We start from the raw sequence: 18,162 nt of genomic DNA, 5'->3' as shown, positions 1-18,162 counted from the left end.
TACTGCACTCTGTGCTATGGTTGCTGCTATTTCTCATCATGCACACAACAGGCATATATGTTGTTTATATTGTATTTTAAATCATTTATGTCACCGCGCAGGCTGCCGAATAATGACATTTTAATCCTCTGTATGTAATGCACATAAAGCTACCTTGAACATGGGAGCTACACCAGCATGTCAGCCTCTCCATCTGCTACAAGTAGGCCTGTTCATTGTTGCTGACTAGGCAGAGGATCACTGTGTCATGAGCAAACTTGAAATTCTAAAGGAGTTATCAGTAGCAGTGCCATCGTGTGTAGGTGCTAAAAGCTACGGACCCATTTACACGGGGTGGTGTTCATGTCAGCGCGAAGGGAATTATCATAATGAATGGTGACCCATTTGAAACAGAAAAGGTGAAACAACTGGTCAAGACCTTCCAGATCTGCATGACTAGGTAGCATAATTCTTATATTCTATTTTATTTTGTCATAGTGAAAGCAAGACAATCATGATGTCTGTCAGCAATAGCTCATGGAAATAAACCATCATTGCATTAATCCATGAAATGACCTCTAGAGGTTTGGAACGGGAACACAGTGGTCCATTTATCCCACACTGCGTGCAGATGGTGGGGAGAGGAGCATAGGCCAAATCTGAGAAGTAGTGTGGATATAGATGACGTTCGGAATAATCACAGACGCCACATTGATGTTGTTTGATGTAGTGCCTGTTGTTCAAAAAGTACATGTATAGTCACAGCAGAAGCGCTTCTTTAGGATGTGCTCTTTAACCAAATGTTTAAACACTACAGGACTTCCTGTACACCCAGCTGTGAAGCATTCCTTTGCCCAAACAGAAAACGGACTTATTTAAGTGGCTAATGGTATGGTTTGTTGTTTAGTTTGGTGTATTAGGAGCATTGGCAATTAATGACAAACTCGGGGAACCTGCTATTATTATTTCCTTTTCAGCGCAGGAGGAGAGCTTTTATTTTGAAATTCCCCGAAGGGAAGTCCTGTTTTCCCAATGTTTGACGCCACTGATTTGCTCCAGAATCCATCAAGCTACTGAATTTAGGAGATGGACGCTGGCGGGATGGACGCAGAGTGATGCTACTTTAAAACCCGAGAGGAAGCTGCCTCGACAGGAGCCTGGGCAGATTGGAACTCACGTCCGAGCGTCATTGGTGAGCTAACTTGGCCTGACAGCACCCTGACCGCCACCCATCATTGAGCTCCTGTCCTTATCCTCGACTGGCGGATTTGAATGTTTGACACCGGAAACGCCAACTTCGTGTGAGTACTTGACCGTAAGGTCGACAGCCACGTTGCTCTGTCTGCCGTGTTGTTTAGAACGTGAGAGCACAGTAAGGGCACAGCTATCAAACCAAGATCCGCATCCGCGCTATGACGTCACAGAGTCTGGGCAGTGAAGCCACACCCTCAACTTGCTTACATATAATTACAAAATAGTATGATATTTAATCAAGTAATGAATTGACCTTTTTACTGAGCCTTAAACATGAATACCAGTTTTACTGCACACTACTTGTGTACTGCACACTGCATTGGTTCCCAACCCAGAGTGCTTGCAGCCAAACCAACATATTTACTGTCCAGCTTGGTGAATCTGGGCTGCCTCTGGTCTCCTCTCTTTTGGATGGATAATCCATGGAAGTGTCATCTTAGGTGACACTTGGGAAGCTTTCTGCATGAAGCAGCTGTGGCTGTTTGCAGAGCAGGTTGGCAGAGTTCCTAACATCTGTGTTGATGCTAGTCAACCTGGACCTTTGGTGAGTGGAGGGACGTCTGTCTCTACTATTTCTTTTCATAATGAGATCTGCACAGTTGTGACCCTTACTTCACAACTGAAACCTCTGCGCTGAATTCAAAGACTTATCTTCCTCTTCCGCTGTCCTGACCTTGGACAAACGTCAGTTGGCCCATTCATGATTCGCTGTGGCACCAGTGAGTGAAAGTGCAAAGATCTCTGTTGCTAAATGGCCACAAAGACCTGGTGAAGACAAAATTCAAACTCAGTGATTGTGTTTCTGTTTTCACGTAGTATTGTTCAACTCAGTTTTCTTTGGTTTTATGTAAAAAAAAAAACATGTTTTTTTTTTTTATTGTTATTATATTTTTCCATTAATAAGGCGGTGGACGATGCTGGTTGTGCATTGTGAAACTTATTTTCAACTATGGGTTCAAAATGAAATGGCTGCATGCTTTTTAAAATTTGGATTAAAAAAAAAAATAGTTTCACAAGGTTCCGTTTCATTGTTTTTCCATGGAGCAGAAATATTAAACGTGCCGAAACGAATTTGTTGACGGAAATCAGAATATTGATGAGGACACAGAGTGAGTTCAGTAGAATGAAAAAAAACGATCAACTACAGGCTGTGTCATACAAATCAAACAGCTTATTTATTCATTGTTCGAGAAGCTATAAAGCATAGATCTGTGCGTCTTCACTTGCTCTGTGTGCACAAGAAAAACAGGGTAATGCAGTCCCACCTGCAAACCCATTTATCTCTGCGTAAGTGACAACTGTGTCTTTTTATATCCCACGCTGTTTGATGTAACTGGCTGCAGACCTGCTTCAGATCTCCTGTGTTCACCAGCTGTGGTGCATCTGCAGTGACACACAGCTAACAAAATCTCATCAAGCTTTTGAAGCATTGCAATAACCATGACTTATTATCATGTGCTGCATTTTTGTGATGCCAAGATGTGCTTGAGGGTAGGGTAGAAACCTAGCCATTCCCTCTGGTCAATAAACTGCCATTTGACTGGTGTGCCCCAGAACAGGACAACAGGGGTGCTTTCACACCCACGGAAACGCTCAGGTAACCTATGATGAGTCAACTATCAAAGAGCAATGCAGCACGAGAACTACATTCAGTACAAAGTGAGCTGCCACACCTTACACTTCACTTCTTCACTGTCCCATAGAAACTATTTTTAGACTGTTGTCCACTAGAGTGCACTTAATCAATCGGTTCACTATTTTTAAAAGATTTTGTAAATGTGCTTCACAATATTGATATAAACACATTATCAATAATGTGTGAGCGACAGCATCAAATTCAAAACAAAAGTCCTGGAGTAATGGCAGGGGGAACACAATAGGGGTTGATGGTCCAGGTTCACAAACTTCACCATCCACCATGAGCCTCACACAGAGTGCTACACCGGCAACATCATTATACAGATATAGTTTAATAAATAACATCAAATCAGAGCATTGTTAAAATGTATTTTATAGCGAATGATCACATGTATCTGCCATTCAGCAACCAGTGATTCTAATTTAACTTTTCAGTTTTTATTAGCAAAATAGAGAATGATTGTTTAAGCTGTAAAAATGAACTTATTTTCCTTTTGATTCTCAACCATATCCGATTCAGGTCATGGTTTCTTTCTTTTTTCATGACCCACAGTTTTAAATCCCTTAACATAACTTGTTAATTTGAGATATCTGACCCGCCCTTCCTCCGCTTCTCTAGGTCACAGCATCCCCTTTCTGGACCTTCAGATCCGAGGGCCACATGGCCACTGTTTCTCTTGAGCAGTGGTAGGTGTGCCACAAACTGGCCTCCCCAGCTCCCTCCCAGACCCCTGTCCCGGACCCTGACCCCGACCCTGACTCGGATCAGCCCCACATTAACGAGGAGCAGTATGTGAGCGAGGGAGAGTGCAGTCTGTTTTACACAGCGCCACCTGACTGCAGGGACGCAGAGACCATCACAGGTACCTGAGTAATAATGCATTTGCGTGACTATAATGGGGGTGTCACTAGTAACACAGCCAGGGTGAAAAATAACAATGATAAACACTACATTTCATGACATCTGTAGATCTGTTTTGGACATGCATAAACAGGATTTGACTGTTACTTAGAAATCAGTTTTACGAGATCTCAATTATATAACAATGGCTTGACTGTGTTGTTTCTTGTTGATGTTTTGAATGTTTTATTCAGTCCATAAACAGCAGCTTTAACCTTAACAGTTTTCCTGTCGTCTCTTCAGATGTGTGCAACAGCACTGATCTTCCAGAGTTTGAGATCATCAGTCTGTTGGAGGAGCAGTTACCAGTGTACCGGCTACGTGCCGATACGGTCTACGGTTACGACAACAATGACTGGCTGCAGACTCCCCTCGTGGCACCTGACGCTCAGATCGACTTGACCACTGAGCAGATTGAAGAGACGCTTAAATACTTCTGTGAGTATGGCAAGTCTTTGTGAAAAGCACAACAGATTTACACCATCTCTGGAGGTCAAGCTGAAGGCCAGAATTTTGGTCAGGCTCTGACAAAAAAAATACATGCAAGTTATTCTGGCCAGTCATATTGCAAATGGCTGAAAAAAATCAGTCTAGTGTATTTAAAGTAGATTAGCATTGCTCTACATTATGTGTAAATGCTGCATTGTGAGGTAGTTAAGTTAATGTCACGAGACGTCTAGAGAGAGTCTGAGTAAGGTTGAACCCAGCGTGCTGCTCTGCAGTATCCCTGGAGGTCAGCAGCGTAGTATAAAACAAACTGGTGACAGCGGATCAATGTGACCCCAAACTGCCCGTGTCCAATTTGTATCTGTAATGATCCAATTTTGACATGTCCTCAATGGGTTTTGGGAGCTTTTACCACTGCGTGTTACACGGGATCTGTTAATGTGTTTAACAGCTTCATGACATAAAATAGAACAGTAAGAGTGGAAAGACAGTGCAAGAGTGGTGGGTTCAAAAGTGCTCATGGTAATGTTTTCTGTGGGAGTTTGTCCTTTGTGGGCTGCAGGCTTCCAACAACATACAGAGTTTAATTGATGACTAAACTTTGTGTCTGTCAGTGAACTTCTGTTAAGTTGGCGACCGGTCTAGGGTGCTCCGTAGTTCCATCCACCAAAGACCAAGCGCAAACGTATTTACTTGTAAGGCTTTATTATAGTAATGGCAGTTTTTACATGGGACAAATTATTTTCTTCTTCAATGTTTGTAGTATTTTAGATGAGAAAAAAATCTGTCTTCCGCCCTCCTGCTCAGGAAAACAGTGGCATTGTCAAAAGACATTTTGATGTTCAAATTATTATTATTTAAATGATAAGAATATAGCCTACTTGTAATATCATTTATTTTGAGTATTTGCTGTATTTTGTATGTCGAATCATAGGTAAAAGTACTGCCAACAATTGTAAATAGATCTATGCTGGCATGGCAGTGGATGCCTGGAGGCTTCCAGAGGTTCAGTAGTAGAAGAGAGAGAGAGAGAGATAGTAGCTCACACTGGTTCCGCGCAGTCACAGGGGGTCCCATGTGGGTGGAATAGTCCCTAGTCTGAGGCTGAGTTGGGGAAAAGTGTGCAGTGTTTCTGTTGTAGCTGCTGTGTGTGTCAGTGAGGAGCTTTGAGATGGAGGTCAAAAGTGAGACCCTGACGCTAGCAAAGAAAGAATCCCGTGTCAATAACAAGAGAAACAAGAAGGACAAGAAAGGTAAAGGATGAACAATATTTCATGTTTTCTCTGTGACTTTATTTAATGATGTGTGATAGAGCAGCTAACAGCATCAACAATTAAGAGGTGATTTGAAATGTCAAATAAATGTAATATTTACCATATATCAGTCATGCTACAGAACATTTTATGAAGCGTCTCATCCAGTTGATTGAGCACATTTGTGTACAGAGGTTGTCGCTTCATCTCAAGCGTCGTCATTTCTTCTTCAAAGTGATTTCTATCTTATCTATGACCAAAGGTTAGCCACACCATGACTTTGTTTACGAGTCTGTCTTCTGTCCCTCTCAGGCCATTTGAGGACACGGGAAATATTGTTCTGCTGCGCTTGGTGTGGAGGCACGCCACCAGTGCTGTATAAATGGAGGAAATATTAATACGAGTGACAAACACAGTCATTTCCGTATTTTAAGAAATGAATTACACTGCAGGTTAAAAGGGACACTACAATTTTGAAAATGCTTACCTTACCTTTAGTTTTTTTTCTTCAAATTGCCTCTTACTCTTATATATTTCATTTTTTTTAAGTTAATCAGGAAAAGGATTCATTTTGTACAGATATTCAGTGAGACTTCTATGTTGATGTGTACATTAATTTAAGCACCGATCCCTAAGTGAGAAGACATTATTTTTGTTCGCCAGCTCCGCATTATTGAAGTTCGGAGTGTGCTAAAATGAAGAGTCACATTTTGCTTTGTCAGCATTGCAGTGCATCTCATGAGCCCTTGCTGGGGTTTTCACTCAAAAGCAGTTTTTTTTATTTTAAACTTACTGCAATTGATTACCTTAGAAATAAGGTGAAACTCAACGTAAAGCCGCTTACAAGGACAGACCGAAACTGTGGCTCAAGTCAATGTTAGTTTTATGCGTGCTTCAATATGTGTAGTCACGCTGTCGTCATTGACATTTTTTTGTGCAGATTATGGTTCTAATTAACTTTTTTTTTCATTTTATAGTTTTTTTAATTTTATTTTATAGATATTTATTTTAGATATTTATTTTATAGATTTTTATAGATTTATAGATCATTTTGTAGTTATATGTTGTGTACCGAGCAAGTTACAAACAGAATTTCCCTCAGGATTAATAAAGTTTTCTCATTATGTATTATGCATTATGTATTGCATAATTAGCAACTTTTTCAAAATGCACTTTTAAAGTTTTTAAATTATGTTCTATGAAACAAGCATAAGCATAGTTGTGTTTCTGACTGAATCATTCAATTTTTTCATCAATAGAATCATTTCAATTTTGTCATGTGACATTAAGAGGGATAAAACTTTCAATCCCGCAAGTCACAGCTCCGGTTTGGGCCACAACACTAAGATGCACAAAAAAGGAAATAAGAGTAATTGTAATAAAGTAAGTATAAGATAAAGTAATAAAAACAGACTGGGTAGCTGCTTCATATAGTTATCTTAAAGATCAGACCTGGAGATTGGAACAATGGCAAATGTCATGTTTTGTTTACTCATATCCGATACCCTCTCAAAAATGTTTTGACAGAAGCTAGTTGAAACAAAGTCATGATGATCAATAACCTCGTAGGCCACTAGCCCTTATTGATTTAAGCACGGGGTCGATGCGTGTTAAGACCGCAGGGCAGCTCTGCCGAATTCTGTGCGCCATGGAAAACAAATTCACCTTGTTAATGCTGCCCTGATTATTTGCCTACTGACATCACGGCCAACAAAACGTGACCTGTCAATAACCTTCATGAGGATGACTTTGTAATTTGTGCTTTATATAATGCGTCACACATTCATGCATCCAGGTTAATGGAGCTTTTTTTAAATTTTTATTTTATTTTTTAATTTCTTTTTTCGTTAGTAATGAATAAATGTCTCTCACTATCGTTCGCAGTGCTATGTGCAGACAGAGTGGGCCAGATGACCAAAACCTACAATGATATTGATGCTGTCACACGTCTTTTGGAGGAGGTGAGGAAATGCGTTTGTATCCCAGTTGTTGACACACGACACAATTCTAACTCTGACTTCATCTGTTCTCCTTCATTCTCACGCCATGTTTCTCTCATTCACATCACAGAAAGAGAGAGACTTGGAGCTGGCAGCAAAGATCGGTCAGTCGCTCTTGAAGAAGAATCGAGTACTGAGCGAGCGAAATGACTATCTGGAGGAACAAGTGGGACAGATCAGAGAAGAGGTCATTACAGTAATTAAGTCATTTCTTCTTTTGTCTTCCACTGTAGTCATAGAAGGCCCATTAAAGTAAGTGACTTTTTTGTGCAGGTTCTAATTAACATTTATTTTCATTTTAGTTATTTTATAGATATTTATTTTAGGTATTTATTTTATATATTTTTTAATAGATTTATAGATCATTTTATAGTTATATGTTGTGTACAGAGCATGTTACAAACAGAATTTCCCTCGAGATTAATTAAGTTTTATGATTCAGATTCAGATTCAGATTCAGATTCTAGACTTCACAGGTCTGGTTCTGACACACACTGGAAACTTAGACGTGACTCTAAATTTGTTTGAAACCCTTTCAAATATGAGTTTCCTTTATCATACTCCACTTTTACTGCTATGAGCAAGACCAGAATGTCGCTACCAGAAAACTGTTAATGTCAGTAAAAAATGAAGCATCTAATGTAGGAAGAACAAGTATGTTTTAATTGAAGTGTCCAGAAGAGCAGAAAAAGGACCAATTTTTCCCACTGTGGTACAAATAAAGGCCATCTATTCTATTGTATTCTATTGTATTCTATTCTATCAGTTTAAGAAAGAAAATCAGTGAATGAAATGAGTATTAACGTCACAAGGAAATCTTCAAAGGTGGTGTAGAATGCTCATGTTGATGTCGGAGTATTTAGTAGTAAAATGTCAGCTAGTTTATGATGACAATGTTTTGTGCTAATAAATCAATAAAAATAACTGAGCTCAAAAGGCAGTGTTAAAACTGAATCCTTGTAAAAGCCACCAAATATGTCAGTGTTTGGACAGTGTTAGTTAAACACCACATAAATGTATATAACTCATTCCCTATCTGTTTTTTTTTTAGCTGAAATGAAGTTATAGATATGCTGAATTTATTCACCACCACTGAAGGTCATAATCAAACCTGCTTTCAAAACTCAACTCAAATTCCCATGTATGAATGTGTCGGTTCCCGGGGTCTGTAGGTGGCGCAGCTGCACCATGAATTGAACTTGAAGGATGAGCTGCTGCAGTTTTACACCAATGCAGCTGAGGAGTGTGAAGATGAGTCCACCAGCTCTCCAACGTAACAGCTGTTCACACACAACCGTTTAAAAACGGTCGACTGCTGACTCATCCCTTATTTGATTGTACTAAAGGGGTCGGAAGAGCAGGCTGGACTTGGCAGCAGGAGCCTTTGTGAGCGACACACTGCAGAAGAAACTGAAGGAGCTGGAGGAGGAAAACCTGTCGCTTCGCTCTGAGGTACGTGGTTGAGCCTTTTTGATAATGCAAATGTTGTCTCATCACGTTGCTTCCAGGCCAGTCATTTGAAGTCAGAGACGGAAACCTACGAGGAAAAGGAACAGCAGCTTGTCAATGACTGTGTGAAGGAACTCAGTGAGTCTCATCTCGGACCCTCATATCTGTTGCATTGAGAACTTGACCAGTATTGCCTCTCTCAGGACTGTCCAGCCTCCAGATCTCCACAATCGCAGACGAGTTAGCTCGCAAGACCGATGACGCCTCCCGACAGCAAGAGGAGATCACACACCTGCTCTCTCAGATTGTTGACCTGCAGAAGAAAGCCAAATCTGTGAGATACATAGCACCTGTCCTTTGGATATATTTCATGGTGTAATGCGCAAATCTGCTTATGTTCAGTACGCAGTGGAGAACGAGGAGCTGTCTCAGCACCTGATCGCAGCCAAGGACGCGCAAAGGCAGCTGACCGCTGAGGTGATGAGCAAGTTCATTCAGTATTTAGGAATGAAGTTCATTCTGAAATTAGGGATGCTCGAATCGACCAGTCACCGATCATGATCGGCCGATAGCAGTGTGATCTGTGAATGCAGATCACTACCTGTCATTGCCGATCACAACAATAAACGATCACATGTGACATCTGGCTCGCTGGTGAAGCCCCACTGGTTGTGGTGCGCTGCAAACTCGGCAACAGTATGTCTGCTGTAGAGGTTCTTTCAATCTGTCACTTAAACTTCGAATCCTGCATCACAATTAAAAAATTAAATACGCCGTTTGAATCACCAGCACCGTTACTCTAACACTTAGTGACACTTCCAGGTCCGAGTGTGACATTCGAAACGCTAAGCAAATTGTCCAAGAAATAAGCATCAATTTCACTGAGCTAGATGACCAGCCTTTCTCAGGTGGAGTCGGATGCAGTGTTCTTTAGCCACCTGAAGCTAAACTATATGCATTTATAAACATTCATAAATGCAGAGGTGGAAGACAGCTGCTTCCACTGAGTGCTCTCTCTCTCTCTCTCTCTCAGAGCCTGTTACAAGCAGCTTCACCCAACTGCAACGTCTCACGTCGAATAAAATGCTTTTCACTTGTCCTTCTGACAGAATAGTTGCTGCATTCTGCAAGGTTTTTCTATTGTTTTCCTCCTTGAAAAGGTATATAACATTTCTGAATTAAAATGACGTAATGGTTCATTTTTCACGTCACGAACACAGAAGGTCTCATCATTTTGATTACAAATTCATCGTCAATCCATGTGATCAGTATCGGTGATCGGTGGTGATCGGCACTCTGGCTGATCGGCCCTGATCGGTGCATCCGTATTCTAAACCATTTATATTTATGATGCAACAGCTTCAGGAGTTGGAGGAGAAGTACCTAGAATGCATAGAAATGCTACATGAAGCTCAGGAGGAGCTGAAGAACCTGAGGAACCGAAACGTTCCTGCTGGGACTCCCCGGCGCTACCATCCCCTCGGACTTTTCCCCATGGTGAGTACAGCACAAAAGCAGGCTCACAATAAGAGCAGTTTCTTTTTGGTAGTCATTATTCTTTTGATCATTTTACCCCAAATAACAACACATGTAGTGTGATAAATGTTACAGTAATTGATAGTGCCATCATTGCTTTTTAAGATTTAAGTAAAGTCGTTTTAATTTCCGAATATCGAGTCCACTAGAGGAAGACAAAGTCCACGAAGGTTCTGTTCAAAAGAATGTTCACAGTTAATGCAATATCCACAAACATTAAACTCACAAGCAGGTGCAGAAGACAAAAGGTTTTGAGACACACAACGTAAATAAATAAAATGAAGAACTGCGCTTGCTCAGAGTAGAAACATCCAAGCAAATACAACAACTCAAATGGGAAGCACACCTGTGGCCTCACCCAGTTCCTGGAAACATGGGAGAAGCAACTAAGGCCACATATACAGGATGTGGACATCCTCACAGTAGCATTACTTTTCGTTTGTTTTATTTTTTTTTAAATTGTATTCTTAGTTTTAAACAGAGCCAGAATTTCCTCATCAGAAATGACTACACACTGCAAGTGCTTCTCGATTTTCTATTTCAGTTTTGGGGAGGAATTGGAAACTACCCATTCAGCAACATTTAGAACTTCACCCATGTTTGAGGGTGATATTGAGATTACACTCGCAAAATCATCTTTTTGTGAGCCAGTGATGTTTTACGACTAAGTGGTAGTCCACTCTCAGGCCCTGGAAGTTTCATGTTGAACATTGTTGTCGCTCATGAGATTTGTGTTGCAGGATTCTATTGCAGCCGAGATTGAAGGCACAATGAGGAAGGAGCTGAGCCTGGACGACCCTGAGTGCGAGGAGCAAAAGTAGGTCCAGACTTGGTCCTTAACTGTTAAGAAAAGCTTTGTTCATGTGACAACGTTGGAGCATGGTGAAGGAACCCAGGAGGACACGTCTGCACTCTTGCAGGAGCCATCGCAAGCGTGTTTTTGAGACGGTCAAGAACGTCAACCAGACGGTGCGCCAGCGCTCTCTGACTCCAACCAGTTCCAACATCCCAGGTTCTAATCAGTCGCTGTCAGCTCGTACTTCGCCACAGTCAAGCGGCCTCTCCACGCCGCACTCCAGCATGTACGGAGGGGAGTTGGGTGGAGACGGGCTTGCCCTTGACAACCGGACTCAAAGCATTCTGATCGAGTCCACGGCGAATCAGGACAGGTGAGGAGTATTAAAAGAAACGTTCCTCACTTTTGTGTTTTTACATTTATTTTATGTTTTTAATTCTGTGTGTTGTGTGTTTAATGTTTTGCGTATCAATTATTTGTGATTGATTCAATGCAGTTCAAGTGCATTTGATGACTTATGTTACAATCTTTTTCCATATATTTCTGTATTTACTGTGTCTCAGGAGATATATTTGTAATCGTTCCCTCATTACAGCTCAGAGGGGCGGAGCAAAAAGCAGAGCGGTGCAGAGGATCTTCGACTGGCTCTCCGTCGCCTGTCACTGCGCCGGCAGAACAACCTGAGCGAAAGGCATTTCTTTGAGGAGGAGCGTGATCGTCGGGGAGGAGGACACCGTGGCATGTTGGGTCAGGAGAGCCACATCACCCCGTCTGAGACCATCATGTCACTGGGAAACCTTCATCTGTGGGCCTCTAGGGGGCCCTACCTTCCTGACAAGCTCCAGATTGTCAAACCTCTTGAAGGTGAGAGTGAAAATGGTGATGTCACATACAGTGTCCCAAGGAAGAGGGAGGGAGATGTGCTGAAAGGGTGCGTGACTAAGAGGGCGAGTAAGAGTAACTGGGACTCAGAGAGTGAGATGGGACAGGAGTGTAGAACCGGCCAAATACAGGACTGGGAGAGCGAGAGTGGGTGGGGCTGGGCGAGGAAGGCCGGTGTGTGCATCGAAAGGGAGAGAGGACGGAGGTGGGCTCGACACAGACCCGGGACCAGGAGGATGAAGAGCGTGAAAGGCCGGCCTCTTTCTCTCATGCTCTTCAACTCGTTCTGGTCTCTCATGTACCATCACAAGTCAGGGCCTTTCACCTCCACAAACAGCTATGGCCGAGACGCACAGCCACGGGGATGGTTGTAGGTTCACTTGCCGCACAGTGAGGCCACTCACCGTGTTTAAAATGATTGTCCCATAAAGAAATATTATCCAAATCTTCCTAATCTGATGGATAGTTCTCTGTGATATTGTGTTTAATCCACCAATATTTAGGGTCAATATCGTTTTGCTGTTAAAAATACTACTACCACTGAAAATAGTCCAAATATGCTCGACTGACATGTGACTCTTTATGAACCTTGATTTTATAAAAATGACAATGTTTCATCCGCTTATTTGAGCATATGAAAGTGAGATGTCACAATTGAATAACTTAAATCATTAAAAAATCCTTAATGCAATATGTATGTATGTAGATTTATTATTGGTTTTTAAACTTCCGTAAACACTGGTATTATAATTATAATTCATTATCAATAACAATAATAATAATAATTATTATTATAATAACAACACATGGTCCAAAGAGCTTCATCTGGGTATTGTTCAATGTGTAGAACTTAGTTGATAAACATGGGTTCGAATCACCACCTACTCCCAGGCTGAAAACTAGACTTCAGAGAAAAGCTGGAATTGTTAGTACATTTTTTAACAGTCTTGTTTGCATCCATCATCTATCTCTATTCATCCACCTGCTCAGCTTTTCATCTTTTCTTCTGACTGTCTGTTTGCTTTTCAATGTTTCAGTCAACTCATGCTTTGCCAATAAAAACATTTCTCCTTCCTTTGGTTCTCCATTTTGTTTCTGTGTTCCTCTTTTCTTTTTTGTCATTTCACTCTGTCTCTGTTCTCTTTTTACCACCATGGTCTCTCTGTCGAGGTGGCGGTGTCTGAGCCTTAATTCACTATTTCTACATTCCCTCTCTCATATCTTCCTTTTTTGTGCTAATCTGTTGTCAGTCCATGGTTAGGAAGAACATAGAAGTTTTTTTTTGAGGGCTCATGAGTCAACCTTTAGTCTCACCACATGACCCAGAAGTCTCTGTCACAGCTGAGCCAAGTCCCCTTGGTAGAATGAAAACAGTTGAGGCTCCTTTTTCATCGTGATACAGCAAAAATCCTCTCCCTGCAGAGGCAAAAAACAAACCTTGTGTCTTCTGTTAATAAACATCTTTATATTTTGAGAAACATGTATTTACATACACAACATTCATGTAATACATTTACATAAATCCATTGTTACATAAGAAAAGGTATAAGAAAAACTAAAAATACTCACTGTTGCTGGAAGGCGAAGTTTTTAGAAAGACCTTAAAGGAGCAACATATTGATATAATGCTGTATGAAAGTCGAATATTAAAAAGGTAAACAGAACTAAATGTGTGACGAAATAATGAAAATATTAATAATGGATTTGATGTGATCTGATGTGCAGCTGGGAAATCATCTATATGGATATAGGAGAGCAAACTTAAAGTTGGGTCTATGAGAACAAATTAAAAGGGAAATAATATATGGAACACGTGCCAATGAAGAGTTATGTAAATTGCATTAATTAAAATGTCCCAGTAGATGGCGTTGTCCTTGCATTTAATTCGTGTTTATTAAATCCTCACACTATTTATATACAGTATAGAGAGGGCTTTGGAAACTAGCGCGCTAAAAGAACCTTATTTTTTTCAGTATAAATGTCTAATAATCCCAGGTGTCTCTTTTAACAATGTAAACCAGATGGTTTCTACTTTTTGGAAAATAATATGAGCAACTTTTACTTGTCTTTTTACTTTTACTTTACTTTACTTTTTTTTTTTACATTTGTGGTCAATTTAGAATGCTAGCCATTGGTGAACACTGGTCAAATTTGTATTTGTTTTTTAATAACGTTGATCTGAGTCAACATCAGAGATGAGCGAGAAGAAACCTGCAGTTGTGTGTCGCCATCAGGTTCTGCCACTCTCCATCACTGGCAGCAGCTGGCTCAGCCTCATCTTGGCGTGATTCTTGACCCCAGACCTGGGGTTGTGTCCAAAGGATATCGACCTCTAGAACTGGAGCTGGAGCAGGTTAGTGATGCGTTCATTTGACATGTTTTCCTCATACTTGTTACACAGCCAGTCCATTACACACATTTCAATGACTGCCTCCTGCCCAGGTGTATCCGTGGGGAGGTTTTGAGGAGGATGAACCTCGAGGTCAGTACTTCCAAAATTTACCCATCTCCTCAGCCGTGGGTTCCCCTGCCCTCCCCTGCGCCTCCAGCAGTGCTGACCCCAACATCACTCAGCCAGCAGCAGGGTTGGCTCCACTGTCTCCACCCTCTCCATCTCCTTCTCCTCATCTCAGTAACACAGATGCTTTCGGTAAAGACCCACTCCTCATTCTTCTCTTTTGGACACTGACACTGTGTCATGTGACTGGCTGACTTTGGTTTTCAGCTGCCTACTATCCCGGCAAGAGCATGGCTCACACCAGCTCGACTTACACCTTCACCACCTGCAGGATCCTCCACCCTACCGACGAGCAGACGAGGGTCACTCCCAGGTAACATGCGTGTTGGTTGGAAAGGCACTTGAGGTTGACGCCACAGCGTTCATGCTTCTTCAGTCATTGATTGTTGTCTTGTCGGATGCTCCTGGCACAGTGTCAATCCCATCCCGGCGTCGTCCGCTTGTGTGATGACCAGCAGTCTTTTGGGTACTCCTGCTGCCACACCTTGTACTCCACACAGACTCAGTCTGAGACCCTCAGAGTCCTCGACTAACCTCAGGCAAGTCCCCGATGCTTTCAGTTGCTTAACCACTGGGTTTCCTGATTGTTGCTGTGTGAAGTGACCATGTTGTGCACATGAGCATGACCTCTAACAGGGAAGGGTTTTTTTTTGTCCTCGTGCAGGGATGCAACTCGCACCACCAGCACCTCTCTTGGGCTTGTGCGCCTTCTGCAGGAGAGAGGCATCTCTGCAGCCATGTACCACCAGAGTCCAGAGCACACTCAGAGCAGTGACGGGGTCCTACTCAGCACTTCCATAACACCAAACACACCACGTGATCATAACTCTTTGCGTCCCTCGACCCCTCCTAACTCACCGACCGGTCAAGGTGTGGTGCAGACCTCAGAGGGCTTTGACTTCAAAAGTCCATCGTATGACAACTTCCTAGCGTCCAAGCCAGCACGCTCCATCCTGAAGGAAGTGACCCGAGGGATGCGTGGGAGACAGAGGGGAAGAGACTGTGAGAGCCAGACGGACGTCAGTGTCACCGTCCACAACCTTAACTTACTGGACAAAGTCAAGCGCCTGGGTGTGGCTGGAGCCCCAGGAAGTAGCCGAGCGGTGAGCCCCAGTCCCATCCTTGGCCCACTTGGGGGGCTGCGGCGCTCGGTGTCCCCCTTCGGACCGGATGGGATGAGGCGGAACAGGAGCTACCCAGCCATGGTGGGAGCTAGCATGGCCATGAAAGCACCCGGACCCCCAGAGTAGACTGCTGCACCACCTCGAGGGTCCAACTGCTGATACTGAACACTCCTGCTAGAGCAACATGGAGCAAGTAGCGCCACCTGGTGTGCTCATAAGGACTCTTTTTTTAAAATGCAATAATACCTCTTTGCTCCGTCGTGTGTCCCGTTAAGTAAACAAGGCAGAAATTGCACTTATGCACTTAAAATCAAATCAAATTGTTGTGTCTCATAGCCTTTCATCATCACCATGAGCAAAGTACAATTTAAATTTGTGAAATGAAATGAACGCCATTGCCCTTGAAATGTCTCTCCCGCTCCCTTTTGCATACATATGGTCCATTGCATTATTTTAATTGTAATTTAACAATTATTTATTTATTTCATGTGCCATATAGCTACAGGTTACACTGAACAAAGCTGAAGTTGCACATATAGACAATGCAGTTATTGTATTAATAAATGTATATTATCCAACAACACAATTTTTGAAGCATTCATTCATTGATCTGGATTTAGATTATTATTTTGATCCTCGAATAAATGAATTAAATGAACTAAGCAGTCTTCTTAGTTTGTTTTATTATTTTAAAAAATGTATTAAATTAGTCATGCTCTTATTTTGTTCAGCACGCTTTTCTTCTATAGATAATGCTCTAAGATATGATATTCTCCTACTTCCAGTTCAGGGGACAAAACTGAATTTGTTTACTCTCTTCACAAAAACAGCAGCTAAATTTATAACTATTTATTTTTCACGTTATTATTATTATTAAAAAATGCACCTTTTCATTTTCAAATTTGACATAATTGAAATTAAAACGTTTTTGCCCTTGTAACTTAAAAAGATTTCAGTCTTCACTTTTGGGCTCTGCAGTTTCTGACCGACAAGGTCCTTAAGTGATATAAAAATGTAAAATGTATCTGTCAATATTTTAGTGACAAATTTCTGTCCCTTCCTGCAGAAGCTGACCTTCTTTTCACTAAAAACATTTACAAAATGAAACAAGGAAATGCATAAATGCCAAGCATTGCAATGGCTTTACAGACCTGGTTTTGCTGCTACTTTTTTCATGTTTTTTATGCAGTAGTCTTTTACATGAATTGTATAATTATCTAGTAGTATTGCTCCCTACACATAAAAAATATATAAAGTATTGAACTAGCCAAGCAAACAAACTGTAGCTGCGTCCCACCGCAGCAGGGTTAGTGCACTGTGTTTGCCTTGTTTTCACTTGATGTTCTTGTCTTACTCATGTCATGGTTTAAAACAAACAGTGCTACCTCTGTGTGTTGACTACTTTCATTTTTTGTGCCACATTGTTTGTTTTATGTTCAGAGCCGAGCACTGTTCTTGACTAGAGGGAACTGTGACTCCTTTTCATCACGGGTGCACCTTTGTTTTTCTTGGGTTTTACTGAGGCGCCATGTTTTTGTCGTGACGTCCACCGAAACAAAGCTCAATAATTTCAACAGTTGTGAATTAATCGAAGCACTGTAGTGCCTCAGACGTCTGCTGCTCATCCATGTTTGTCCATTTAAACTTGTATTCCTTGTGCGTCTCCTGTATCACAACACCCTCACACTCCATATAACGCGGAGCATGAGATTTTCCAAATAAAGTTGAGCTTGAGCTCTTCATCTCTAGCTCGAGGAGGGCTCTTTTTTGGGACCGAAAGAATCGCGTCAATGAGCAACAAACGTTCGAAGATGAAAACTCCCATCAAGCAACGAGCCGGACGTTACATGAGTCAGATCCTCCAGCAGATGGTGCTCTTGAGAAACACTCCCCAGCGGTCGCTCCATGTCAACACAGTCCTGATCCATTGTCGTCACTCCGCCGCGGGTTCGTCGTGACGTCGGCAGATGATGAAACCGCTGTGTCCGTGCGGGACCAGCAATAACCCGAAAAGGCCACGCTGTCGGCGGCTCCGATGCGATCCACTGATGCCGCTGACGCATTTCCCTGCAGTTGTCATTCTAATTCAAGGTTAACCAATGAAACTGGGAGAGCGACGCTTATTCCGACTGGGCCCAGTGATCTACGGACAGAAAGTAAATCAAATTGGATCAGCTCATTTGTGTTATTCATTCGTTAATAACGGGCAGCTGCAGGATTGTCAGATCAACAGGTGCTGATACACGGTGAAACAAGGAGATGCGTGAATGTGCTTTATAGTCACTTTTGCAGCTGAGCTTAATGTCTTGTTGCTCCATTTTGTTATGTGTTTTTTTTTCTCAAAACAGTTTAAAAATGCATTAGTGTATCTCATCCACATTAGGG

General features: G+C 41.8%; 1 protein-coding gene across 3 annotated transcripts; it reads left to right on the top strand.

Annotated features, from left to right (window-relative positions):
* The first annotated feature begins 1,008 nt into the window (after positions 1-1,008).
* On the top strand, positions 1,009-17,480 carry LOC128757939 (trafficking kinesin-binding protein 1-like). 3 transcript variants are annotated; one of them, XM_053863593.1, is made up of 19 exons: positions 1,009-1,280; positions 3,491-3,734; positions 3,996-4,210; positions 7,357-7,433; positions 7,543-7,659; positions 8,645-8,745; positions 8,819-8,924; positions 8,981-9,059; positions 9,125-9,255; positions 9,324-9,398; positions 10,281-10,418; positions 11,198-11,274; positions 11,378-11,626; positions 11,849-12,117; positions 14,370-14,488; positions 14,578-14,785; positions 14,861-14,966; positions 15,067-15,192; positions 15,318-17,480. In XM_053863593.1, exons 4-19 carry the CDS (start codon positions 7,383-7,385, stop codon positions 15,901-15,903), a joined length of 2,538 nt encoding a protein of 845 aa, XP_053719568.1. In that variant the 5' UTR covers positions 1,009-1,280; positions 3,491-3,734; positions 3,996-4,210; positions 7,357-7,382; the 3' UTR covers positions 15,904-17,480. The 3 variants fall into 3 exon arrangements, with proteins under 3 accessions (XP_053719568.1, XP_053719569.1, XP_053719567.1); XM_053863594.1 differs by lacking the exon at positions 1,009-1,280 and having other exon boundaries at positions 3,570-3,734; positions 4,016-4,210; XM_053863592.1 differs by lacking the exons at positions 1,009-1,280; positions 3,491-3,734; positions 3,996-4,210 and adding an exon at positions 5,077-5,472.
* The last annotated feature ends 682 nt before the right edge of the window (positions 17,481-18,162 follow it).

This window comes from Synchiropus splendidus, chromosome 4, assembly GCF_027744825.2.
Source record: "Synchiropus splendidus isolate RoL2022-P1 chromosome 4, RoL_Sspl_1.0, whole genome shotgun sequence".
Taxonomy (NCBI): domain Eukaryota; kingdom Metazoa; phylum Chordata; class Actinopteri; order Syngnathiformes; family Callionymidae; genus Synchiropus; species Synchiropus splendidus.
The sequence above is the reverse complement of the archived record's forward strand: the minus strand, read 5'-3'. Positions and strand labels throughout refer to the sequence as shown.